The sequence below is a fragment of the Dendrobates tinctorius genome, unplaced genomic scaffold, assembly GCF_039654945.1.
Source record: "Dendrobates tinctorius isolate UK_male_01 unplaced genomic scaffold, ASM3965494v1 ptg000175l, whole genome shotgun sequence".
Classification (NCBI taxonomy): Eukaryota; Metazoa; Chordata; class Amphibia; order Anura; family Dendrobatidae; genus Dendrobates; species Dendrobates tinctorius.
Window position 1 is genome coordinate 8,140,728 of NW_027361842.1, and position 27,130 is coordinate 8,167,857.

At 44.4% G+C, this 27,130-nt stretch overlaps 1 protein-coding gene across 4 annotated transcripts in view; it reads left to right on the top strand.

The window, feature by feature from the left end:
• Positions 1–27,130, top strand: part of FUT8 (fucosyltransferase 8) — a 316,159-nt gene that overhangs the window by 171,082 nt on the left and 117,947 nt on the right. For all 4 annotated transcript variants that reach the window (XM_073551365.1, XM_073551366.1, XM_073551364.1 and 1 more), the window contains 3 exons: positions 6,815–6,933; positions 18,806–18,974; positions 20,774–20,888. In XM_073551365.1, the coding sequence (XP_073407466.1) occupies positions 6,815–6,933; positions 18,806–18,974; positions 20,774–20,888 (403 nt within the window). The remainder of the gene's footprint in view (positions 1–6,814; positions 6,934–18,805; positions 18,975–20,773; positions 20,889–27,130) is intronic.

A 27,130-nucleotide genomic window follows, 5' to 3' on the forward strand; every position in this document is an offset into this window, starting at 1 on the left:
CTGATATCACCACGATAGAGCTGCAGACAATAACTGCACACTGCCTGCAGCGCTGTTGAAGGAACATCAACGCTACAGACAATAACCGACACTGTTGAGAGTTCATTTTCCCCTCCGTCACTGAGGCCTGGTGAACTCCCTATTCTAGTGAAGGAAGGTAGTGAGCCTGATTATCAGGCACCTGGGACTAATGAAGACGATTGGCTGAGTGGAGTCACTGACTGGATTTAAGGCAGCCTACGCCCTTTCTGCCCTGCGGGTGATTTCTCTGTGGACTCTTGGACACCAGTCTGATTCCTGCTCTCCTAAAGCTAAGTTTTCTGTTTTGCCTTTTTGCATCTAAGCTTTGTTTTTCTTGCTTTTTGGATTCTGCCACTCCCTGCTGGAGTGTGCAGTGTTCTTGAGCTCTGCCTTCTGAAAGTACCTGAGCGCTGATTTAGTTTTTGAAGCTTAGTTGCTTCAGGGCCATTTTTATATCAGCTTGTTAGCTTTTGTCTCTGATAGGGTTTTGGCAGATTGCAGACAGCAGCCTTCCTATCCGTTCCTATCTAGGTAGTTTTTGGGCCCCGTCTTTGCTCAGCCTGTCTTTCTGTCTGTGTAAGTGTTTTCATCTTGCTTCACCGTCATTATATGTGGGGGGCTGCCTATTGCTTTGGGGTCTGCTCTGGGGCAGTTAGATTTCCCCTTTCCTTCTTTAGGCCTATGTATCTCTCCGGCTGTGATCGAGGGGTCTAGGTCATCGTAGGAACCCCCCACGGCTACTGCTAGTTGTGTTGATAGGTTCAGGGGTCTGCAATCTGATAGTTGCCAACTTCTCTGGTTTTCAGGACTTAGCTAGCATTTCTGTTTTTGCCTCCTACGGTGACTCAATCAAAGCAGAATCACCCGCCAAACCGCAGATCCTGGGGTACTCAATAGCAGGAAAGAATTGTGTTTAAAAAAAAAAAAAAAAAATGTATATCCTTTCCTCTATATCTCTGAGGCCGTAGGGGGAATTTTTTTTCTCTCAATGGAGATAAAGCAAGTGTCTGATCATGTGGAGCAGCTCGCTGCTGAAGTGTGGGGTATTTCCGCCTATCTTGCTCGTTCACATGCTGTTGAACCAAAGATCCCCACACCTGATGTATTTTTTGGGGATCGATCTAAATTTTTGAGTTTCAAAAATAATTGTAAATTATTTTTCGCTTTGAAGCCTAACTCGTCAGGGAGCCCCGCGCAGCAGGTTAAAATTGTCATCTCTTTGCTGCGTGGCGATCCCCAGGATTGGGCGTTTTCTTTGAAACCAGATGACCCTATTCTGACTAATGTGAAGGCATTTTTTCAAGCCTTGGGGTTGCTGTACGACGAACCTAATGCTATTGATCAGGCTGAAAAGACCCTGTTAGCATTGAACCAGGGTCGAGAATCTGCAGAGTTGTACTGTCAAAAGTTCCGAAAGTGGGCGGTCCTTACTACCTGGAATGATAGTTCCTTGGCTGCTCTCTTTCGGAAGGGTTTGTCAGAAGCCGTAAAAGATACTATGGTGGGATTTCCTGTTCCCTCTGGTCTGGACGATTCTATGTCTTTAGCCATTCAGGTTGATCGGCGTTTACGTGAACGCAGGATTACACGAGAGGTGTTGCCACCGGTTGAACAGACGTCTGAACCTATGCAATGTGATAGAGTTTTGTCTAAGGCGCAACGTCAGGAATTCAGAAGGCGTAATAAGCTGTGTTTTTTCTGTGGAGATGCCTCACATGTTATTTCTGTTTGTCCTAAACGTGAGAAACGCTTTGCACACACGTTTTCTGTGGGTGGGGTTCAGCCTAAGTTTCTTTTGGCGATTACTCTGATCTGTTCCCTGTCCACATTTTCCGCCAAGGCTTTTGTGGATTCGGGAGCAGCGCTAAACCTAATGGACTTGGATTTTGCTAAACGTTGTGGATTTCCGTTGACACCTCTGCAGACGCCTATCCCTTTGAGGGGGATTGATGCTACCCCTCTGGCTAAAAATAAACCTCAGTTTTGGACCCAGTTGGTCATGCGGGTCGCCCCAGACCACCAAGAAAATTGCAGATTTTTGGTGTTGCATGGTCTGCATGATGCCGTTGTTCTGGGGTTTCCCTGGTTGCAGATTCATAATCCAGTTTTGGATTGGAAGTCTGTGTCTGTGGTGAGTTGGGGTTGCCGGTGTACCTTTAGTGAGGCTCCGGTTTTTTCCACCTCTCCTCAGTCGCATGAGGTTCCTGACTATTTGGCGGACTACTATGATGTATTTAGTGAGAATGAGTCTGCGTCCTTGCCTCCTCATCGGAGTTATGATAGTGCAATTGAACTAAACCCGGGGTGTAAATTTCCTAAGGGTCGGCTCTTCAATTTATCTGTACCCGAGCACGAGGCTATACGGTCCTATATTAAGGAGGCGTTGGAGAAAGGTCATATTAGACCATCCTCTTCACCCTTAGGTGCCGTTTTTTTTTTTTGTGGCCAAGAAGGATGGTTCTTTAAGGCCTTGTATTGATTATCGTGTCCTCAATAAAATTACTATTAAATATCAGTATCCGTTACCCCTGATTTCGGATCTATTCTCTAGAGTCAGAGGTGCTTGCTGGTTTACCAAGCTTGACCTCAGGGGGGCGTATAATCTTATCCGCATTAAGCAGGGGGATGAATGGAAGACGGCGTTTAATACTCCGGAGGGACATTTTGAGTACCTGGTGATGCCTTTTGGGCTCACTAATGCCCCTTCTGTCTTCCAGTGCTTCATGAACGATATTTTTCGAGACTTTGTCGATAAATTTTTGATTATCTATCTGGATGATATTTTGATCTTCTCCAAGGATTGGGATTCTCATGTGGAACATGTTCGGACTGTGTTCCGGATCTTGAGAGAGAATTCTCTGTATGTCAAAGGATCAAAATGCCTTTTTGGAGTACAGAGAATTTCTTTTTTGGGATTTATTTGGTCTCCGTCAACTATTGAAATGGACCCGGCCAAGGTACAGGCCATTTATGATTGGGTTCAGCCCACTTATTTGAAGGCCCTCCAGAAGTTTTTGGGTTTTGCTAATTTTTATCGGAAATTTATAGCAAAATTTTCTAGTATTGCCAAACCATTGACTGACCTGACCAGGAAGGGTGCGGATGTGTTGAATTGGTCTCCGGAGGCGGTTGCTTCCTTTCAGGAGCTGAAGCTTAGATTTACCTCCGCCCCGGTTCTGCGGCAACCTGATGTCTCACTCCCGTTCCAGGTAGAGGTGGATGCTTCTGAGATTGGTGCAGGGGCGGTGTTGTCCCAAAAGGATCCGGTAACATCTAAAATGAATCCCTGTGCTTTCTTTTCCCGTAAGTTCTCTTCATCTGAACGTAACTATGATGTGGGGAATCGGTAACTGTTGGCCATGAAATGGGCATTTGAGGAGTGGAGACATTGGTTGGAGGGAGCCAAACATCAAGTTGTGGTTCTCACTGACCACAAAAATTTGATTTACCTAGAGTCGGCTAAACGCTTGAACCCTAGACAGGCTAGGTGGGCCTTGTTTTTTACACGTTTTGATTTTGTGGTCTCTTTCCTTCCTGGAACTAAGAATGTCAAGGCAGACCGCCCTCTAGCAGTTTCTTTGCTGATTCTCCTGTGGTGACCAAGCCTGCCACCATCTTAGGCGAAGGGGTAGTTCTTTCTGCCATCTCGCCCGATTTGAGACTTGCTCTGCAAGAGTTCCAGGAGGACAAACCTGAGCGTTGCCCCAGTGGAAAGTTGTATGTTCCTGACCAGTGGAAGAAGAGAGTGATGTCTGAAGTTCACTGCTCTGCATTGGCTGGTCATCCAGGTATTTTTGGTACTAGAGATCTGGTGAGTCGCTCTTTTTGGTGGCCCACCTTGTCTCATGATGTCAGGAATTTTGTGCAGTCCTGTGGGACTTGCTCCCGGTCTAAATCTTGTTCTCGCTCTAGTGGGTTGTTGATGCCTTTGCCGGTCCCCAGGAGGCCATGGACCCATATTACAATGGATTTCATCTCTGATATGCCGGTCTCTCAAAGAATGACTGTTATTTGGGTGATTTGTGATAGGTTCTCTAAGATGGTTCATCTTGTACCACTCCCTAAGTTGCCATCTTCCTCTGAGTTGGTGCCTCTGTTTTTACAACAGGTGGTTCGCTTGCACGGGATTCCTGAGAACATTGTATCTGACAGAGGAGTTCAATTTGTGTCTAAATTTTGGAGGACGTTCTGTTCCAAGTTGGGAATTCAGTTGTCCTTCTTCTCTGCTTTTCACCCTCAGACCAATGGGCAGACAGAGAGAACAAACCAGACCTTGGAGTCATATTTGAGATGTTTTATTTCCGCTGATCAGGATGATTGGGTTTCATTTTTGCCCTTGGCCGAATTTGCTTTAAATAATAGAGCTAGTTCTGCCACTTTGATGTCACCTTTTTTTTGTAACTTTGGTTTTCACCCTCGATTTTCTTCAGGGCAGGTGGAGCCTTCTGCCTGCCCAGGTGTTGACACTGTGGTGGAGAGAATGCACCAGATCTGGGACCAAGTGGTGGATAAGTTATCTCTCTCCCAGGAAAAGGCCCAGCGGTTTTCCAATCGACATAGGACCATTGGTCCCCAGTTTAAGATTGGTGATATGGTGTGGTTATCATCAAAAAATATTGCTATGAAGGTGGCTTCTCCTAAGTTTAAGCCTAGATTTATTGGACCTTACAAGATTTTGGAGATTATTAATCCGGTCTCTTTTCGTTTGGCTCTTCCTGTCACATTTAAGATCCATAATGTGTTCCATAAGTCCTTGTTGAAGAGGTTTGTTGAGCCAGTTGTGCCTGAGGTGGCACCTCCGGACCCTGTATTGGTTGAAGGTAACTTGGAATATGAGGTAGAGAAAATTCTGGATTCCCGTCTGGCTAGACGGAGACTCCAGTATTTGGTTAAGTGGAAGGGTTATGGCCAAGAGGACAATTCCTGGGTCTCTGCCTCTGATATTCATGCCAAAAGATTGGTGCGTGCCTTTCATCGGGCTCACCCTGATCGCCCTGGTAGCGTTGTTGAGGGTTCGGCGACCCCTCCTCAAGGGGGGGTACTGTTGTGAGTTCGTTTTCCCCTCCGTCACTGAGGCCTGGTGAACTCCCTATTCTAGTGAAGGAAGGTAGTGAGCCTGATTATCAGACACCTGGGACTAATAAAGACGATTGGCTGAGTGGAGTCACTGACTGGATTTAAGGCAGCCTACGCCCTTTCTGCCCTGCGGGTGATTTCTCTGTGGACTCTTGGACACCAGTCTGATTCCTGCTCTCCTAAAGCTAAGTTTTCTGTTTTGCCTTTTTGCATCTAAGCTTTGTTTTTGTTTTTCTTGCTTTTTGGATTCTGCCACTCCCTGCTGGAGTGTGCAGTGTTCCTTGAGCTCTGCCTTCTGAAAGTACCTGAGCGCTGATTTAGTTTTTGAAGCTTAGTTGCTTCAGGACCATTTTTATATCAGCTTGTTGGCTTTTGTCTCTGATAGGGTTTTGGCAGATTGCAGACAGCAGCCTTCCTATCCGTTCCTATCTAGGTAGTTTTTGGGCCCCGTCTTTGCTCAGCCTGTCTTTCTGTCTGTGTAAGTGTTTTCATCTTGCTTCACCGTCATTATATGTGGGGGGCTGCCTATTGCTTTGGGGTCTGCTCTGGGGCAGTTAGATTTCCCCTTTCCTTCTTTAGGCCTATGTATCTCTCCGGCTGTGATCGAGGGGTCTAGGTCATCGTAGGAACCCCCTACGGCTACTGCTAGTTGTGTTGATAGGTTCAGGGGTCTGCAATCTGATAGTTGCCAACTTCTCTGGTTTTCAGGACTTAGCTAGCATTTCTGTTTTTGCCTCCTACGGTGACTCAATTATAACACGACACAAAGAGCAGTGGTAGAGACTCAACGCTGGACCCCAGAAGGTATGTGAAAGTTATTTTTTTTTTTTCACAACAATCTGCAGTCCCGAGAGACAAGTTTTCGATTTCATAGAATCCTAGAAGGCCGGGGTTCCCCTGGGACCTGCTAAATAGAGTGACTTGTCTGTGAGCTGCCAGCCTTCTCCATACAGCACACTTTACAGACCCGTGGCTATATCAATGGGAAAATTAGTTATGGCTCTTGGAAGAAGTGGAGGCAAAAATGAAAGTGCAAAACTAAAAATTGACTCTGTTTTAAGTTAAGAGAAAACTCCAATAAACGCGTATAAATGATGATAGAGGTTAAATTGGAACAAAATGTAATTATGTAATTGTTTAAGGTTTAAGCATACTCACAGACGTGGATTCTTTACTGTAAGAGCAGTGAGACTATGGAACTCTCTGCCATATGATGTTGTAATGAGTGATTCCCTACTAAAATTTAAGAAGGGACTGGATGCCTTTCTTGGAAAGTATAATATTACAGGGTATATACACTAGTTTCCTTAATATTGCGTTGATCCAGGGAGCTAGTCTGATTACCGTATGTGGAGTCAGGAAGGAATTTTTTTCCTCAATGTGAAGCTTACTGTTTGCCACATGGGTTTTTTTTGCCTTCCTCTGGATGAACATGTTAGGGCAAGTTAGGATAGGATATGGGTTGAACTAGATGGACTTAAAGTCTTCCTTCAACCTTAATAACTATGTTACTATGTTTCAGTTAAGGACCCCTATCTATCATGGCCAAATTCCTAAAGGAAGCAATCATTTCCAGGTTTAATGATCATTTTCCTAGGGGGCTATTTGTTCTATACTGTTCCTCTCTTACTAAATTAAGTTTTTGTCTGAGTATTAATGTAGTACTTCTGTTCAGTACTCCTTTGTGTAATTGTCCTGATTTTTTCTGTTTTTCAAGAATACCTGAAGGCCCAGTGGAGCAAGGAGCTGCAGCAGGAAGGATACGGGCATTAGAAGAGCAGCTGCTGAAGGCCAAAGAACAGATAGAGATGTATAAACAACAATCTAGCAGTACTGGTAAGATTCGGGCTAGTTTGTCACGTTTCTTTTCTAGTATTGATTGACTCCTGCAAAATATATTAGATTTTCACTGTTGTTAGAGCACGTCTTTACTCTTAAAGAGAACCTATTCATTATTTCATGCTGCCGGAACCGCGGGCAGCATGAATCACTCTGCCTGCATTATTTCTGCTTTGTATGTTTTTATCGGGAACGTTGTGGCTTGGTTTGAAAAGCCGGACAGCGACTGCGCATCTCAGATGTAGTCCAAGGCCTGCACCTGGCTGGCTTTTTATGCCCTGAAAATCTACAGCTCTTGTAGCGGAGAGTTGAGTAGTCTACCACACAACACTCCTGGTGCTGGGGAATAAACCAATCCCAGCAATTAAAGGGCTTGTTCACTAGTTATACATGAGGGGCCCAGGGTGGATAAATAGTCACATGAAGCCCTCTGCCAGATGGTGATGCCAGCAATACCAGCAGGAAAGCTGTAACTAGTGTTAAGGAGCAGTGTTGGTCCAGGAGGAAGCTATAGTGATTGCGAAGGAGTGGTGCTACTCAAGTAGGAAGCTGGATCGATTTGTGATGAGCGGTGTTGTCCAGGCGGAAGTAGTAGCAAGTGCAAAGAAGTTCCAGTGGTTCAGTTTGAAACTGTTGCAAATATGGAGGGGGGTATGCCAATCCATGAGGAAGCTGTAGCAAACTTGGAGGAGCAGTGCCAGTCGAGTAGGAAGCTGTAGCAAACACAAAGGATCATTGCCAGTCCTGGAGGAAGCTTTAGTGATTGAGGAGTAGAGCTTACAGTTCTGGGAGAAGCTGAAGCAAGTGCAGTTCCGGTCACAGAGGAAGTTGTGGGGATTGTGGTGGAGAGGTGCCGGTTCAGGGAGAAGGTGTAAGTGTGGAGGTGCAGTGCTGGTCACAGAGGAAGTTGTGGTGATTGTGGAGCAGAGGTTCCTGTCCAGGAGGATAAAACAGTAGCAATAGCAGAGTAGCCATGCTGATCTAGGAGGACATGGTAACAATTGTGGAGGAGCAGTGCAGGGCGTGGAGGAAGCAGTTTTGATTGTGGGGAAGAGGTGCCGGTTCAGGGAAAAGCTGTAGCAAGTGTGGAGGAGCGGCGCTGGTCACAGTTGTGGCGAATGTGGAGTATAGAGGTGCTCGTTTAAGGAGAAGCTGTAGCAAGTGCAGTCGCGTGGTGCTGGTCTCATAGGAAGTTATGGCTATTGTGGAGGAGAGGTGCCAGTTCAGGGAGAAGCTGTTGCAAGTGCGAAGGCGCGGTGCTGGTCACAGGGGAAGTTGTGGCAATTGTGGAGGAGAGTTGCTCGTTCAGTGAGAAGTTGTAGCAAGTGCGGACGCGTGGTGCTGGTCACAGAAGAAATTATGGCTATTTTGGAGGAGAGGTGCCGGTTCATGGAGCAGCTGTAGCAAGTGCGAAGGCGCGGTGCTGGTCACAGGGGAAGTTGTGGCGATTGTGGAGGAGAGTTGCTCGTTCAGGGAGAAGCTGTAACAAGTGTGGAGTCACGATGCTGGTCACAGAGGAAGTTGTGGTGATTGTGGAGTAGAGTTGCTCGTTCAAGAAGAAGCTGCATCAAGTGCGAAAGAGTGATGCTGTTCACAGGAAGTTATGATTGCGTAGTAGAGATGCTGGTTTAGGGAGAAGCTGCAGCAAGTGTGGAGGCGCGGTTTTTGTCACAGAGGAAGTTATGACATTGCGGAATAGAGGTGCCAGTTCTGAGAGAAGCTGTAGCAAGTGATGAGGCATGGTGCTGGTCACAGAGGAAGTTGTGGTGTTTGTGGAGGAGAGGTTCCTGTCCAGTAGGATAAACCTATAGCAATAGCAGAAGAGCCATGCCGATCTAGGAGGAAGCTGTAGCAATTGTGGAGGCGCAGTGCTGGGTCTGGAGAAAACTGTCGTGATTGTGTAGTAGAATTTACAGTTCAGGGAGAAGCTGTAGCAAGTGCGGAGGTGCAGTGCTGGTAACAGAGGAAGTTGTGGCGATTGTGGAGTGGAGTTGCTCATTCAGGGAGAAGCTGTAGCAAGTGTGGAGGCGTGGTGCTGGTCACAGAGGAAGTTATGATTATTGCGGAGTAGAGGTGCTCATTCAGGGAGAAGCTGAAGCAAGTGTGGTGGCACGGTGCTGATTACAGGAAGTTGTGGTGATTGCGGAGTATAGGTGCTCATTCAGGAAGAAGCTGTAGCAAGTGCGGAGGCGTGGTGCTGGTCACAGGAAGTTGTGGTGATTGCGGAGTAGAGGTGCTTGTTCAGGGAGAAGCTGTAGCAAGTGTGGAGACATGGTGCTGGTCACAGAGGAAGTTGTGGCAATTGCGAAGTAGAGGTGCCATGTCTGGGACAAGCTGTAGCAAGTGTGGAGGTGCAGTCCTTGTCACAGAGGAAGTTGTGACTGGGGAGTAGAGGTGCCAGGTCTGGGAGAAGCTGTAGCAAGTGTTAAGGCGCAGTGCTGGTTACAGAGGAAGTTGTGGCTATTGAGGAGTAGAGGTGCCAGGTCTGGGAGAAGCTGTATCAAGTGTGGAGGTGTGGTGCTGGTCACAGAGGAAGTTGTGGCTATTGAGTAGTACAGGTGCCAGGTCTGGGAGAATCTGTATCAAGTGTGGATTTGTTGTGGATTTGTGGCGCTGGTCACAGAGGAAGTTGTGGCTATCGAGGAGTTGAGATGCCAGGACTGGGAGAACTGTAGCAAGAGTGGAGGTGTGGTGCTGGTCACAGAGGAAGTTGTGGCGATTACGAAGTAGAGATTGTTATGAATGAGTCACTGTAGGAGGCAAAAACAGAAATACTAGCTAAGTCCAGAAAACCAGAGAAGTTGGCAGCTATCGGATTGCAGACCCCTGAACCTATCAACAACAACTAGCAGTAGCCGTGGGGGTTCCTACGGTGCCCTAGACCCCTCGATCACAGCCGGAGAAGTAAATAGCCTAAAGACAGAAAGGGAAATCTAAACTGCCCCAGAGCAGACCCCAAAGCAAGCTCAGGTGCTTGGTAATCAGCCTCACTACCTTCCTTCACCAGAAGAGGGAGTTCATCAGACCTCAATGGTGAAGGGGAAAATGAACTCACAACAAGAGATGCTCTTTCAGGGAGAAGCTGTACCAAGTGTGGAGGCATTGTGCTGGTCACGTAGAAAGTTGTAATGATTGCGGAGTAAAGGTGATCGTTCGGGGAGAAACTGTAGCAAGTGTGAAGGAGCGATGCTGGTCACAGGGGAAGTTGTGATTGCGGAGTAGAGGTGCTTGTTCAGGGAGAAGCTGTAGTAAGTGTAGAGGCGCAGTGCTGGTTACAGAGGAAGATGTAGCAATTGCAGAGTAGAGGTGCCAGGTCTGGGAGAAGCTTCAGCAAGTGCAGAGGCATGGTGCTGGTCACAGAGGATGTTGTGTTGATTGCAGAGTAGAGGTGCTCATTCAGGGAGAAGCTGCAGCAAGTGCGGAGGCGCGGTGCTGGTCACAGGAAGTTGTGATTGTGGAGTAGAGGTGCTCGTTCACGTAGAAGCTGTAGTAAGTGCGGAGGCATGGTGAGGTCACAGGAAGTTGTGGTGATTGCGGAGTAGAGGTGCTCATTCAGGGAGAAGCTGCAGCAAGTGCGGAGGCGCGGTGCTGGTCACAGGAAGTTGTGATTGTGGAGTAGAGGTGCTCGTTCACGTAGAAGCTGTAGTAAGTGCGGAGGCATGGTGAGGTCACAGGAAGTTGTGGTGATTGCGGAGTAGAGGTGCCAGGTCTGTTTGAAGCTGTAGCAAGAGTGCAGGTGCTTCTGGTCACAGAGGAAGTTGTGGCGATTCCAGAGTAGAGGTAGGGAGAAGCTGTAGCAATGTCGGAGGATCGGCATCGGTCAGGGAGAAGAGTATAGGTTTTTATTTCCTGAAGAAATGTTTGAGTCCATTAATTCTAACTTTTATTGTAGCTGATAAACCCATTTTAACACCTGTGCCACAATATAACCTAATTTTGGCTGTGATCAAATGAGGTGCTCTGTTAAAGTAGCAGAGATTGACAATCCCGATGATAGATTGTTGTCTGTGTCTGCGGGGACACACCGATCTGCAGAGGAGCTGCAGAAGCAAAGAAATAGATTGGGTGCAAAGTTTCTTCATGCCTCAATTTAGTAGAATTGGAGAAGAAAAAAAATAAAAATAGTCAGTTATGGGACAGCCGTGTGGATGCAGAAATAAAAGGTCCTACATTCCAGAGAGTGAAAGTCAGAAACAGTCCTGTAGACTGAATGTCACGGATGCCACATGATGTTCTCTCTTCTTGTGTCTGTTAGCAGAGTAACAAGACCCTTGGTAATGGGCACACCTATAGGGTATTACCCCGACCCCGAGATGGGTGTGATGTGTTACCGGATGAACCATTAGGCTGCGTGCACACGCTGCGGATTCCGCTGCGTTTCCGCAGCGGTTTTGGCCGCTGCGGACCCGCAGCAGTTTTAGCTGCGGTGTACAGTACCATTCAAATGAATGGGAATAAAAAACCGCTGTGCCGACGCTGCGGAAAAATCCGCACGGATTTGCTGCGGTTTTGAATCCGCAGAAAGAATTGCATGTCAATTCTTTCTGCGGAAACCGCTGCGGGTTCTTATCTCCACCATTGTGGAGATAGTGAATCCGCAGGACCAAACCGCAGGCAAAACAGCAGATAATCCGCAGGTCTTTGGACCTGCGGATTATCTGCGGTTTTTGCAAAATCCGTGCGGAATAATCCGCAGCAGATCACGCTGCGTGTGCACGTACCCTTATACTCCTCGCTCCTCTGCATTTCCTGTGGTTGATCTCAGAGAATGAGTAGTTATTTACAATGAGTTATTAAACGCGCTCTTCCTACATATCTAATGATCTTTTTACTATTAGACCTGTGACGAGGACAAGGGGGCATCCTCTACGTCTGGAGGAAAGAAGGTTTAATCATAATCACAGATGCAGATTCTTTACTGTAAGAGCAGTGAGACTATGGAACTCTCTGCCATATGATGTTGTAATGAGTGATTCACTACAAAATTAAATAAGGGACTGGATGCCTTTCTTGAAAAGTATAATGTTGAAGGGTATATATACTAGATTCCTTGATATTGCGTTGATCGAGGGAGCTAGTCTGATTGCCGTATGTGGAGTTGGGAAGGAATTTTTTTCCCCAATGTGGAGCTTACTGGTTGCCGAATGTTTTTTTTTTTTGCCGCCTTCTGGATCAACATGTTAGGCTATGGGTTGAACTAGTAGGACATAAATTCTCCCTTCATCCTTAAATACTATTTTACATGTAGGGTGCGCCGTCACCCATGATGGTGCACTACATTCATTCAAACCATGTGATGTGTGTACAGGATAACCTGTATGACCTCTGCAATCTTGAACATAGCCTTTATCTCCAGTTAGTGCTGGGTCACAAAGGCCTGATTGTGGTATTGGGTGACTGAGGGCCCTTAGGCTATGTGCACACGTTGCAGATTTTGTTGCGGATCCACAGTGTTTTTTCCGCGTGGATTTGCACCAAATCCGCAAAGGGTAGCTCAGGCAATGTTAATAAATGGGAATCTAGAATTGGTGTTCACATGCTGAGGAAAATTTTGCACTGAATCTCAGCTCTTTATTTTCCGCAGTATGTCAATTCTTTTTGCAGATCTGCAGTGTTTCTGCACTCATTGACTTACATTGAGTCAGTCAAATCCGCAGCTAAACCACAGGTGTAAAATGGTCTGCAGATTAGCTGCGGATTTGCATGCCAAAAAAGCTGCGGAAAGGAAGGAGGAAGAGTGTGTGAGCGGAGAATATGTGCGTGTTTGTCTGTGGGTGTCTGTCTGCGGTTGTCTGTCTGTGTGTATGTGTGTCTGCGGGTGTCTGTGTGTAGCCAGGCATCGTCTGATGGGACTACTACTCCCATCCGGCTATGTCTCATTTCACATATAACAGTAACAGCATGAGGCGATGATGGGACAGTAGTAGTCCCATCATCAAGCAACTGTGTTCAATTGTAAAACAAAAAAAAACACATTCATACTTACCAAACATCTAATCCCAGACACCCTTGATCTCTTGCAACAAGAATGAAATAATAAACCAACATATACTTACCTTTCCGCTGTAGTCCATTTAATAACGAGTGTCCCACGACGATCTCACATATATAGAACAGTCACATTGGGAGATGTGACTGCTCTACCTGACATGCGGCGATACACTGACAGGAGGTGATCCTCCCGCAGTGGATCACTGCGCCGCCGTGCTGTCACTTGCGGCACCACTGCGTGAGAAAATTCTCACACAGTGTTAGTGCCATAAGTGAGAGCATGAACTCCTGTGAACTCTCAGAGATGCACTGCAGGAGCGATTATCTCCTGTCAGTGTATCACCAGAGGCCGTGTAGAGCAGTCACATCTCCCGATGTGACTGTTCTACACATGGGATCATCGTGGGACACTCCGTAAATGGACTACGTCAGACAGGGAGTATTTGTGTTTGTTATTTTCTTTTTATTGTAGGAGATCGGGGGATTTGGGGATGAGACGATGCAGTAAGTATGGTAAATTAAGATTCAATAAGGGAGTCTGTGTCATTATTTCAATTAAAGGACTTTATTCTGGTAATCCTGTAGGATTAGTAATGGATAGGTGTCTTATTTACACCTCTCCATTACTAATCCGTGGGCTTGATGTAACCGGACAACACAAAGGTGACATCAACCCCACAAATATTACCCCACTTGCCACCACTACAGGGCAAGTGGGAACAGCGAGGCTAAGTGCCAGAATTGGCGCATCTATAAGATGCACTATTTCTGGGGCGGCAGAGAGCTGATGTTTTTAGCCTGGGGGGGGTGCCAATATACATGGCCCTTTCCCAGGCTATTAATATCAGCCCCCAACTGTCTGCCTAGCCTTTGCTGGTTTGATTTTATAAGGGGACTCCGTGTCAATTTGTTTCTGGGGTTCACCTGTAAACTAGCCAATAAAGGCTAAGCAAACATCTGTGAGCTGATATTAATAGCCTGGGAACCTTTATAGCTATTGGCTCCTTCCCAGAATATTAACATCAGCCGTTGACTTTCCCTCTGCTGGTTATGCAAATTACGCGGGAGACCACACAATTTTATTAAAAAAAAATTTGAACAATAAACAGATATTGCATTTCACGCAAATTTTGTGTGTGTGCGTGTCTTTTATTTAACTCTTTATGTACCATTTTATTAATGAGGGTATCTGGCTGACACACACGTATATACAGCTCTGGCAAAAATCAGCTTCTCTACGTGTCTGACAGCCATTCCATTCCAGTGTCAGTTGAATTCCAACCAGAGTACTCCTCATTCTACTTAATATGCTTCTGATTAGGTGATCACCTGAACCAAATCTCATTTAACGATGGAAAGTATAAAAAAACCCTGCTGTGGTGGTCACAATCCTCCTGCAATTGGATAAGTTGGATGGCAAAACAAGTGCTAGTAATATCCCAAAAGTAATAGGAATGAAAAAATAACGTTTAACCATGCCAAAGGAGTTGAAAAGAAGAGTCTTGAGTGAGGAAAAGAAGGGCTCAATTTTGGCTTTACTAACAAAGGGGTACAGTGATCGTCATGTTGCCTCCATCCTTAAAATTTCTAAGACGGCAGTCCATTAGAACAAGATCAAGCTGCAGACATTGGGGACAACGAAGCTACAGACCGGCAGAGGGCGAAAACGACTCCCCACTGACAGAGATGACGTCATCTTATTCGAATGTCACTCAACAACAGCAGGATGAGATCAAGTGACCTACAAAAGGAATGGTAAAAGGCAGCTGGGGTGAAGTGCATGGAAGAACAGTTCGTAACAGGCTCCTAGAGGCAGGGCTCAAGTCATGTAAAGCTAGAAAAAAGCCTTTCATCAATGAGAAGCAAAGGAGAGCCAGGCTGAAGTTTGCCAAAGACCATAAGGATTGGACCATAAAGGACTGGAATAAGGTAATCTTCTCTAATGAGTCTAATTTTCAGCTTTGCCCACACCTGGTCGTCTAATGGTTAGACGGAGACTGGGAGAGGCGTAAAAGTCACAGTGAAATTTGGTGGAGGATTGTGATGATCTGGGGATGCTTCAGCATGGCTGGAATTGGGCAGGTTAATCTTTGCGAAAGACGTATAAATCAAGCCGTATATAAGGTTATCCTGGAAAAACAGTTGATTCCTTCTGCTCAGGCGATGTTCCCCAACTGTGAGGGCTGGTTTTTCCAGCAGGACAATGCACCATACCACACAGCTAAGGCTAGTTTCACACTAGCTTTCGGTAGGGCTGCGGATGGCAGCCTACTTCCTTCTTTCTGCTTCCATTAAGCCCCGCCCACTGCTGCACCTCTTCCTTCAGCTCCATCTACGTCTGCATGCGTCCTGCGTACCCTATCTTTAACATTGGGTACGCATGCTATGTGGATGTATGCTGACGCATCCGCATGCGTCGTTATGACTTGCCGACCACAACAAAATGCAACTTGTTACGTACAGTGCAGCGTCAAAATGACGCATGCGGAGGCAGACGTAAGCGGAGGTGAAGGAAGAGGTGTGGCAGTAGGCGGGGCTTAACGGAGGAAGGAAGGCTGCCATCCACAGCACTGCACAACAGTAGTGTGAAGCCAGCCTAAATCAGTCAATGTGTGGCTGAAGGACCACCACATCAAATCCCTGTCATGGCCAGCCCAATCTCCAGACCTGAACCCCATTGAAAACCTCTGGAATGTAATCAAGAGGATGATGGATAGTCACAAGCCATCAAACAAAGAATTTTTGTACCAGGAGTGATATAAGGTCACCCAAAAGCAGTGTAAATGACTGGTGGAAAGCATGCCAAGACGCATGAAAGCTGTGATTAAAAATCATGGTTATTCTATGTACAAAATATTGATTTCTGAACTCTTCCTGAGTTAAAACATTAGTATTGTTGTTTCTAAATGATTATGAACTTGTTTTCTTTGCATTATTTGAGGTCTGCAAGCACTGCATTTTTTGTTATTTTGACCATTTCTCATTTTCTGAAAATAAATACAAAATTTAGTGCTTGGAAATTCGAAGAATGACATGCTAAGCATGTCGAGATGAGGAGACTTAAAGCCGCAATGCTGCTCTGCCAAAGGTACTAATTATGCAAATTATCTCTTCAGAGAGGAAGAGGACTAGAACTCTAGTGCCACCTATTGGATGTAGCAATCCTAGAAGTCAAAGTTAACTCTTTAACAAGCCTTGTTACATGACTTAGGATAAAAGCCAAGCCAGAATCTCAATTTGCAGACACTGTGTTTCGGGGTACTGCCCCTCGTCAGTGCAAAGTGTGAGATCTGGTTTGGCTGTGAGAGAGGCGTCTGATCGATATCCAAGAAGTATCATTTCTCCTTGTCGCTTCAGAGAGGCTTTTATCCTAAGTCATGACTTTTAGGATCGCTACTTCCAATAGGTGGCACCAGAGTTCTAGTCCTCTTCCTCTCTGAAGAGACAATTTGCATAATTAACATATTTCCAAGAGGAGCATTGCGGCTTTAAGTCTCTTCATCTCAACATACATAGCATGTCATTCTCCGCAAGGAAGGAAGAGTGTGTGGGCGGAGACTGTGTCAGTGGAGAATATGTGTGTCAGCGGAGAATATAGCCAGTAAAGGCTAACTACCATATACAGCTGTGAGCTGATATTAATAGCGTGGGAAGGTCCATGGGTATTACCCCCTTCCCAGGCTATAAACATTGGCCACCAGTCGTCGGCTTTCCCTCTGCTGGTTAAGAAAATTACATGGGAGCCCACGCAATTTATTATTTTTTTTACTAATTATTTGAAAATTAAAAATATTGCGTTTCATGCATATTTCATATGTGTGTGTCTTTATTTAGATCTTTATGTACCAGTTTATTATGTTCATTAATAAACTTCGGGGTTGGTAATAAATAAATAATATATATATATATATATATATATACACACACACACAGTGTATATATATTATATTCACTTATATTTGTTTTGTGTATGGAGACATTATATTTGAACATGGTATGTAATGATATTAATGTCCTCAAGGAAGAATGTAAAAAAAGAGGAGGTTGAACAAGGAAATGACATCACAATTGTTTTTGTCAAATAATATATCTTTATTTAGGTTACAAATCCGCATGAATAATCCGCATCAAATCCAAATCAAAAACACATCAAATCCATGTGGATTTTCATCTGCGTTTTCTGCCAAGAGAGGAAGAATCGGCGCAGATTTTTACAAAAGCAAATCCGCAACATGCGCTCATACCTTTATACAGCTGCGATCATCAGTCTGCATTCAGTGGCAGCTGTGGATTGCGTGTTACCTGTTACAGTATAGGAGATATCCACTTCTATGGACTTTCTTTTTACTTAAATACATGTGTTTTTATAAAAAAAATGTTTTTCTTTTTGCAATTAGGTTTCATGACAAATCTATCATAGTTTGCCCTGTACACCACCATGGTGCGATATCTATTCCTAACTGCAGAATGATTTAGGAGGAAAACATATTTTGTGAAGTTTCTCCACGCTGCAGAATTTTGAAGAAAATCCAGTACCAGGAGAAATTATATTAATAATGTGGTTTTCATTGGGAAAACGCCACAAAAAATTATTTCCTTTTAAATCTGTGAATGGTCTAGTGACCCATGGGTCTGCAGCAGCCTATCACCCTTTTAAATATGCAAATTTTACTACATCAGGTTAGCATATCCTGGATTTAATATCAGTTGTGTTGAATAAGATCCTATATGCGCTTTTTACTCTGAAGCTCCTTTACTAAATGCAGAATGAGTTAACTGGGAATATATCAGTGAGCTGGTTCTGATGGTCCAATAGGAGAGTTTGCATGTTTCATTTTTCTGTGCTCATGTCAGCTAATTTATGACCACATCAAATTTAAATGTGTAGAGAAAAAAAAGTCCATAAAAGCCAAACAGTGCAATATTTTTAATAAAACGTGATTGCAAAAATGTTTTTTTTTAGCCCCAAATGCATAAATTTAGGTAAAAAATAAATACTTGTTCCCAAAGGTGTCTGTTCTGGGTATAGTGGGCAAATTCCCTGAAAATCTTTGTCATCGCGCTGTGGCTACGGCTGCAGCGAGACATTCATGTTTCCTGGCAGATATGTGGAGCGACCGTGACCTGGACTATCCTTATCTGAGATGGTTAGTTTGGGTGATGTGTTTCCTTCATACAGTATCTATTGTAATCCCCTTCGTATGGTATTTAACACCTTCTTTATCATATCTGATCCTCTTCACACTCTCACCAGGTCAAAAATGGCCCCTTTGTGCTCCTATTTTGTTCCGCTGCTCCCCGGAGTAGTCAGCTTGCTACCATACGGTTCCGGAGATATGGGCCCTTTGTTTAATGTCAAGAGGCGAGTCTGTCAGGGTAGTTATGCCAAGCAGCCTGCAGACACGCCCCAGGGCAGTGCTACCTAGCTCCAGTCCTTGAGTCACCGACAGGTGATGTTTTCAGGATTTCCTTAGTATTGCCCGGTAATAATTCCACTACCTCCACAGGCAATAATTCCACAGGCAATACTAAAGAAATCCTGAAAACACCACCCATCTGTGGCGCAAGGACTGGCGTTGGGAACGCTGCCCTAGAGGAACCTGTGACCATGCCTCTTAGGAAACACCATAAAAATTGCGAAATAAAAAAAGCCCATATTTATGAAACCGTATGGCATATTTAAAAAAAAAAAAAGCTGAATACTCCAGGGAGTGGCGGAATAAAATAAGAGCAAAAACTGTCTCCTTTATACCTGGGGACAGGTCCTCTTTACCCCTCTCTATAATTTATGAAGATATTTCAGTATGATTGATATGGTAGTAGCCATTTTCTGTACAAGAATTATTGATTTAACTTTTTTTTAATTTTCTTATTTTAGTGACTGGCATGGGAAAAGACCATGAACTCTTACGGAGGGCAATTGATAACGGGGCCAAGGAATTCTGGTATTTCGTGCAAAGCGAGCTAAAGAAATTGAAACATCTGGACCGAAATGAACTCCAAAGACACGTGGACGAGCTACTGATCGATATGGGTGATCAGCAAAGGTACGGACCGCGTAAGGGATATGGAGATGACACAGCAGGATCCTTCTTAGGACCCTCCTTTATGAGCGAAATCGGAGCGCTGCTCTGTAGGAGGCTCACTTACCAAGGGGATGGCCACTCATCTGTATTGTCACCGTGTAGATCTACATTTCCTTTCTCGCTCCCATATGGCTTTTGGCACACCCTGTGCAGGGTCAGTATAGAATTTGGAAAACCACCCTTATTTGTTAGTGGTAAGACACACACCTGGTACAAGATGGTGAAACATGTTATTTTTTATTTTTTTTAGACTGGCGAAACATGTTTTTATCTGCATAATTCTGCAATTTCTTGTCCGACCTGGGGTCACGTGACCTGAAATAATTTTTATATGTATACTGTGCCCCTTAAGCAAATGTATTTTAGTAGAGCTGTATTAGAATATATTGATGACAGAAAAACAAACATGAAGATCTAATCATATTTAGATGGACATGAATCATTTAATTTCCTGGGAGGATGAGGGTTGAGTCAATTAAATGGATTGATATGTTGCTGCTTCCACAAAGCGATTCATCTCCGTGACTCTTTCTACTGGGTAAGAGTTATGGAAAAGATGTGGCGTTTTGTAAAACTCCGTACAAGGACGTCTTCATTTACATTGTGCTCCTTTTTGATACAAGGTTTTAGTAGGACAAATATTTTTCAGCTACTTTAAGTAGTTGGACCAAGCTCTGCCTGCAACCAGGATACAGAAGCTGCAGGGAATTACGTAGTCATAGGAAAAAGGACCGCTACTTTGCGTCATTTCTCAGACGTTTTATGGAAATGTGTACACGAAAACTGGTAATACACGAAACTGGTAATTCATGAAAACTCGTAATTCACACTGTCCTCCCTTTGGTTTTAGAAAAAAAAGTTCTACTTTTAATGGATGAATGAAATATGAGAAGCAGGATACTGAACCTGCAGATCCTGGAACAGGCACGTTGCTTCTAGGACTGCAATTGAATAAAATGCTGCCAGGGAACTGTGACAGTAATGTAGAATATGCAATATAGCTTTTCTCTCAAATCAAATAAAAGGGGGACAGCTAGTTTGCATACTTCCCCAGGGAGCATTGCCAATTAAACACCTTATACCAGTAACTAGTACCAACAATATTATCGGACTGCGTTGTTGCCATGTAGTCATTTGCTAAATAGGTTAGGAGTTTGTAAAATTCTTACAATAACTCCGTGTTCCCACTGTGGTCACATTTGATACAACTTTTAAAGTAAAAAAAAAAAAAAAAAAAAAGTGAAGCTCTGACTAGGAGAAGCAGGATAGAGAACCTGCAGGTCCAGGAACAGGCACTTGACTTATTCTATAGCAAGACTGCAGTTGCAACAAAACTGACCAGTGAACTGTGGGAATAGCCATGAAATCTGCAAAATTGCTTTTTCCACAGAATGAACAAAAAGGAGGTCAGCTGATTTGCATTATTTGCCAGGGAGCATCACTTCTAAGACTCCTTATGTCACAAGGAGATCCAGCCATTTTATTTCTGTTGCAGCCATATAACTGACTGTGATGCTGCCGTGCAATCAACTGCTTAATAGGTCAGGAGTTTTGTAAAACTGGTACAAAAAAACTCCTCAGCTTCTTCTCCTCTGCTTCTTTATTGATTAAAGATTTTAATGGGTGAGCGAAGCTCTGCCTGACAGAAGCAGGAGAGAGAACCTGCAGGTCCTGGAACAGACGCTTCACTTATGTAATGTTCTATTTATTGCCACAGTGTATGGGACTGCATTGTCAGCATGTCATCATCTGTTTAATAGGTCGGTTATGACAGATCTCTACTACCTCAGTCAGACCGATGGTGCAGGTGACTGGCGAGAAAGAGAGGCCAAAGATTTGACAGAACTCGTACAGCGACGGATTACCTATGTTCAGGTAATAAACTCCATGCCTTCTCTGTATGCTTTGTAATTGTATAGCTTTCCCAAGTGTTAGGCCATTCTCTTACTTACCTGGGTCCAAACGGTGTAAGATCCAGCGGGGTTGGAAATACAGTTCTATCTGTGTGTAAGAGGTACGGGGGATACATTCATCTACCAAGCAGCTTTTGCCACAGACACACTATTGGACTACAAGGTCCTTCTTCTGTCACTGAGACACTATTGGACTACAAAAGGGCCCATTTCTTACAGAGTCCTTCTTCTGTCACAGGCACACTATTGGACTATAAAGGGCCTGTTTCCTACAGGGGCCTTCTTCTGTCACAGACAAAGTATTTTTCTACAAAGGGTCCATTTCCTACAGGGGCCTTTTTCTGTCACAGACACACTATTGGACTACAAAGAGCCCATTTCCTACAGGGGCCTTATTTTGTCACTGAGACACTATTGGACTACAAAGGACCCATTTCTACAGGGGCCTTCTTCTGTCACAGACACAGTATTGGACTACAAAGGGCCCATTTCCTACAGGGGCCTTATTCTGTTACTGAGACACTATTGGACTACAAAGGGCCGATTTCCTACAAGAGACTTCTTCTGTCACAGACACACTGTTGGACTACAAAGGGCCCATTTCTACAGGGGCCTTCTTCTGTCACAGACACAGTATTGGACTACAAAGGGCCCATTTCCTACAGGGGCCTTATTCTGTTACTGAGACACTATTGGACTACAAAGGGCCGATTTCCTACAAGAGACTTCTTCTGTCACAGACACACTGTTGGACTACAAAGGGCCCATTTCTACAGGGGCCTTCTTCTGTTACAGACACAGTATTTTCCTACAAAGGGCCCATTTCCTACAGGGGCCTTATTCTGTTACTGAGACACTATTGGACTACAAAGGGCCGATTTCCTACAAGAGACTTCTTCTGTCACAGACACACTGTTGGACTACAAAGGGCCCATTTCTACAGGGGCCTTCTTCTGTCACAGACACAGTATTGGACTACAAAGGGCCCATTTCCTACAGGGGCCTTATTCTGTTACTGAGACACTATTGGACTACAAAGGGCCGATTTCCTACAAGAGACTTCTTCTGTCACAGACACACTGTTGGACTACAAAGGGCCCATTTCTACAGGGGCCTTCTTCTGTTACAGACACAGTATTTTCCTACAAAGGGCCCATTTCCTACAGGGGCCTTCTTCTGTCACTGAGACTATTGGACTACAAAGGGCCCATTTCCTACAGGGGCCTTCTTCTGTCACAGACACTCTATTGGACTACAAATGGCCCATTTCTACAGGGGCCTTCTTCTGTCACAGACACAGTATTGGACTACAAATGGCCTATTTCCTACAGGGGCCTTCTTCTGTCACTGAGACTATTGGACTACAAAGGGCTCATTTCCTACAGGGGCCTTCTTCTGTCACAGACACTCTATTGGACTACAAAGGGCCCTTTTCTACAGGGGCCTTCTTCTGTCACAGACACACTATTGAACTACAAAGGGCCCTTTTCTACAGGGGCATTCTTCTGTCACAGACACACTATTGGACTACAAAGGGCCCTTTTCTACAGGGGCCTTCTACTGTCACAGGCACAGTATTTTTCTACAAAGGGCCCATTTCCAAGAGGGGCCTTTTTCTGTCTGTGCGAGCCAGACAAGAACAAAATCTGCTTGACCTAAAAAATAATTGGAGACAAAACATTGAGCGTTATGCAATTATTGCTCTGTTCTTCTCTTTGTTTTCACAAGTCCTGGGAAATAATCTGCCTTAGATATTACGTTTTTGATCCCCATTCCCAAGTAACAAAAAAAAAAAATCCGCCTCCTTTTTCCCAGGCAGCTCGTGTTCCTGGTGATTGACAGCCTCATATATTATTTCTTTGTCATTAATATTAGTTGGATTTCATGTCTCCCGGCGTGAAAATTGCAGTAAAGTTTTTAACATGCCAAGTCCACTGCTAACCACCTTTACATTCTTCAAGGAAAAGAAACGTAAATTCTGCTCATTACTACTTGTCACGTTTTTGTTAGGATTGTGATTTTCGATTTAAAGAGAACCTGTCATCCGATCAGAAGTGGCCACTTTTTTCTCTTATTTTATTCTCACTGCTTGCCTGAGTAGTCTGCTTTTTTTCTTTTTTTTAAATCTGCCATACGATTCTAGAGATATGTGCCTTTTTATTTCATGCTAGTTTTTGTGGTTAAAGGGGTGGTGCTCACAGACTAAATATGCAGAGCAAGCTAGAGACATGCCCCCAAGGAATCCTGTGAACCACGATCTGTTGGAATGACCTTAAGGCTGTGTGCCCACGATGCGATTTTCAAGCGTTTTTGCCGCGATTTTAGGCGCGAAAACGTTTAAAAATCGTGTACAGAACGCACCCCATGCATTCCTATGGCATTCCGCACATGCAGTGCTAATGCTGCGCTTTTTTCAGCGGTGGAATCGCATCGCGGAAAAAATCGCAGCATGATCATTCTTTTGTGCGGAATCGCAAAGAATTGCCGCGATTCCGCACCCATAGAAATGCATGAGAATCGCTTACTTCCCGCATGTGGCTATGCCCACCATGCGGGAAGTTAAGCGTCTCATGTGCGGTTGCTACCCACGGTGTGGAGGAGAGGAGACTGTCCTCCAAGCCCTGGGTACCATACCCCTGTAAAAAAAAGAATAAAAAATAAAAAATCGGGGTACATTTACCTTCCGACGTCCCGCGCTGCATTCCCGGCCTCAGCGTTCCCAGTAATGACTTGCGGCACGGTCCAGTGATGACGTAGTCTCGCGTGACTCTAGTGGTCTCGCGAGATCGCTATAGTAACGCGAGACCAACGTCATCACAGGTCTCGCAAGGCATCGCTGGGAACGCTGAGGCCCGGGATGGCAGCAAGGGACGTCTGAAGGTAAATATACCCCGATTTTCTATTTTTTTTAATCATTTTTAACATTCTATCTTTTACTACTGATGCTGCATAGGCGGCCTCAATAGTAAAAAGCTGCTCACACTTGTCAAACACTATGTTTGACGAGTGTGACCAACCTGTCAATCACTTTCCAAGCGATGCTTCAAATCGCTTGGAAAGTGCTTGAGAAAATCGTAGCAAAATCGCGAACAGAATCGCGGTAAAATCGCAGTGAAATCGCGCTGAAAAAACCGCACGATTTCTGGGAAGGAGTCCGGTTTTCATTGTGCGTTTTAAAACGCTACGTGGGCCCATAGCCTAAAAATGAAAAGGCCCGTATCTCTGGAACTGTATCGCGGTTTTCAAAAGTGAAAAAAGCAAAATACTCAACAGAGCTATGGGAAAAGAAATAAGGGCAAACTTTAAGGAAAATGTTATGAAAAGTTTAAATCTGTCTTGTACTATTAAAGGTGTTCTACAGAATGAGAACATTACCAGTTAATAACTTTCCCACTGGACCGCCACCAATCTGTGCTAACCTGGCGCACACTTCACTTTGTGACTTAATACAATATTTAAGTTATGGAAGACCTGGGTCATCTGTGCCTATTGATTTTAACATGTTATATAAAGGTAAAATTAGACATGGTGGATTCCACACATAAAAATTGAAACCCCCTTATCCTCATGTACTCCCAGAAATCTGCATGAAATTCTGGGCCGCCTCGTCACTCTTTGCAATGTTGCAAGTCTGCGACAAAATTTGCTTATTACACATCCAGATTTTGCTGCTGATTTGCATCATGATTGTTTGGATTAACCCTTACACAAAGGAGATATGAGGATTATCCAGTGGCTGTAGAGGGGAGGGAGGGTGGGAGGGTCTTTGAAGTGGTGGTGTTAATCCACGACAACTCCACCATTCATGTATATAGGTCTATGTATGTGCACATGTATGACCAGCTTCCTCATGGACATGAGTGGAGCAGTGGTGTTAATCCTTGACAACTCCTCCGTTCATGTATATGAACCTATGATGTGTATGACCACCATCACCATGGATAATGAATGGAGTGGTGGTGTTAATCCATGGCAACTCCTCCATTCGTGTATATGGGTCTATGACGTGTATGACCACCATCCTCATGGACAATGAATGGAGCGGTGGTGTTAATTCATGGCAACTCCTCCATTCGTGTATATGGGTCTATGACATGTATGACCACCATCCTCGTGGACAATGAATGGAGCGGTGGTGTTAATCCACGAAGACTCTATTACTGTATATGGGTCTATGACGTGTATTTCCACCAAGAACAAAACTGTTGGCACAACCCTGAGAATTGTAGGTGGTGCCCAAGTAGGATCCCAATCCGTGAACTAAATATATATAAACTTGGCACACACCAAAGGTTTCTGATGCAGAAAGGTGATTTTTAATTATACAACAGTACATACATACACAGACGTTTCGGTCTAGGACCTTCATCAATGTACGATATATTGTACTGTGAGATTCTTAGTGACTGGGCATTGTGAGATAGACCAATCCTGTGAGGAGGCACATGAAGCCGTCCCACTGCGTGGTGATTTGTGGAGTGTGGACGCAGTATCCACCGCGAATCCCACGGTACAATATATCGTACATTGATGAAGGTCCTAGACCGAAACGTCTGTGTATGTATGTACTGTTGTATAATAAAAAATCACCTTTCTGCATCAGAAACCTTTGGTGTGTGCCAAGTTTATATATATTGTGTATTTCCACCATTCTCATGGACAATGAATGGAGTGTATATGGGTCTATGTATGTGCATGTGTATGACCACCATCACCATGGATAATGAATGGAGCGGTGGTGTCAGTTTCAACTCCTCCATTTATGTATATGGGCCTATGACGTGTATGACCACCATCCCTCATGTATATGGGTCTGTGTACGTGCGTGTTTATGTCCACCATCCCCATGGACAATGAATGGAGTGGTGGTGTTAGGTCATGATAACTTCTCTGTTTATGCATATGGGTCTGTGTACGTGCGTGTTTATGTCCACCATCCCCATGGACAATGAATGGAGCGGTGGTCACGGATGAGCACTACCTCTCTACTGGTAAGGTCATGAGACCCCAATTTACTGGATGTGTAGATGTCTAACCCCCAGTTATCACCCTGCACATAATTATTGCTGCTGGAAAAAAACAATGTTGTCTCCTGAAGTCCCCTCTCTGAGTCACCCTGAAGGGGCCACAGGGGGAAACCATTAGGTTAGTGCAGATCTGGTGGATCCCACCTATCTATATGTTGTGTGGTATGGAAATTGTGCGCCACAAATGACCAATTAGAGTGACTGTCGTTAGAGGAGGGGGTTGTCTGCATCAGTCATCCACTTTAATGATTAAACACTGGTCAGCCATGCAGTGGAGATTCCTTAAAGGTTATTTCTCATCTTCATAGATGGATGTTGTTTTTAAATACAAGCACTTTTGCAGTTTGCTGCTTATTAAAATTTGCAGCCGTTGTTCGGATATTAACATTGAGATTTTAACATTTCCTTTTTTTACAGCTTGTTGCCTAGGAAACCGACCACCACTGCTGTTTGGATCATAAAGCACTAATTAGTTGGCCGGGATCAGGAGGTAACCGTGCGCTCCAGAGATCCTGGCCAGTTTCACAATAGTGCTTACAAGCTCAATAGAGAAGAGCTTATATGTGCTGCACATGCTCTGCTACCTAGCAGTGGTGGTCGGTTTCCAAGGCAACAAGCAGTAAACAAAAGAAAAGTGTTAATATCTCTAAGCAGTAAGTTGCAAAATTGCTTTTATTCACCAGCTCTATCACCAATACAGTTGTGGCCAAAAGTATTGACACCCCTGCAATTTTGTCAGATAACACTCAGTTTCTTCATGAAAATGATTGCAAACACAAATTCTTTGTTATTATCATCTTCATTTAATTTGTCTTAAATTAAAAAACACAAAAAGAATTGTCCTAAAGCAAAATTGGATATAATTCCACACCAGACATAAAAAAGAGGGTGGACAAAAGTATTAGCACTGTTCGAAAAATCATGTGATGCTTCTCTAATTTGTGTAATTAACAGCACCTGTAACTTACCTGTGGCACCTAACAGGTGTTGGCAATAACTAAATCACACTTGCAGCCAGTTGACATAGATTAAAGTTGACTCAATCTCTGCCCTGTGTCCTTGTGTGTACCACATTGAGCATGGAGAAAAGAAAGAAGACTAAAGAACTGTCTGAGGACTTGAGAAACCAAATTGTGAGGAAGCATGAGCAATCTCAAGGCTACAAGTCCATCTCCAA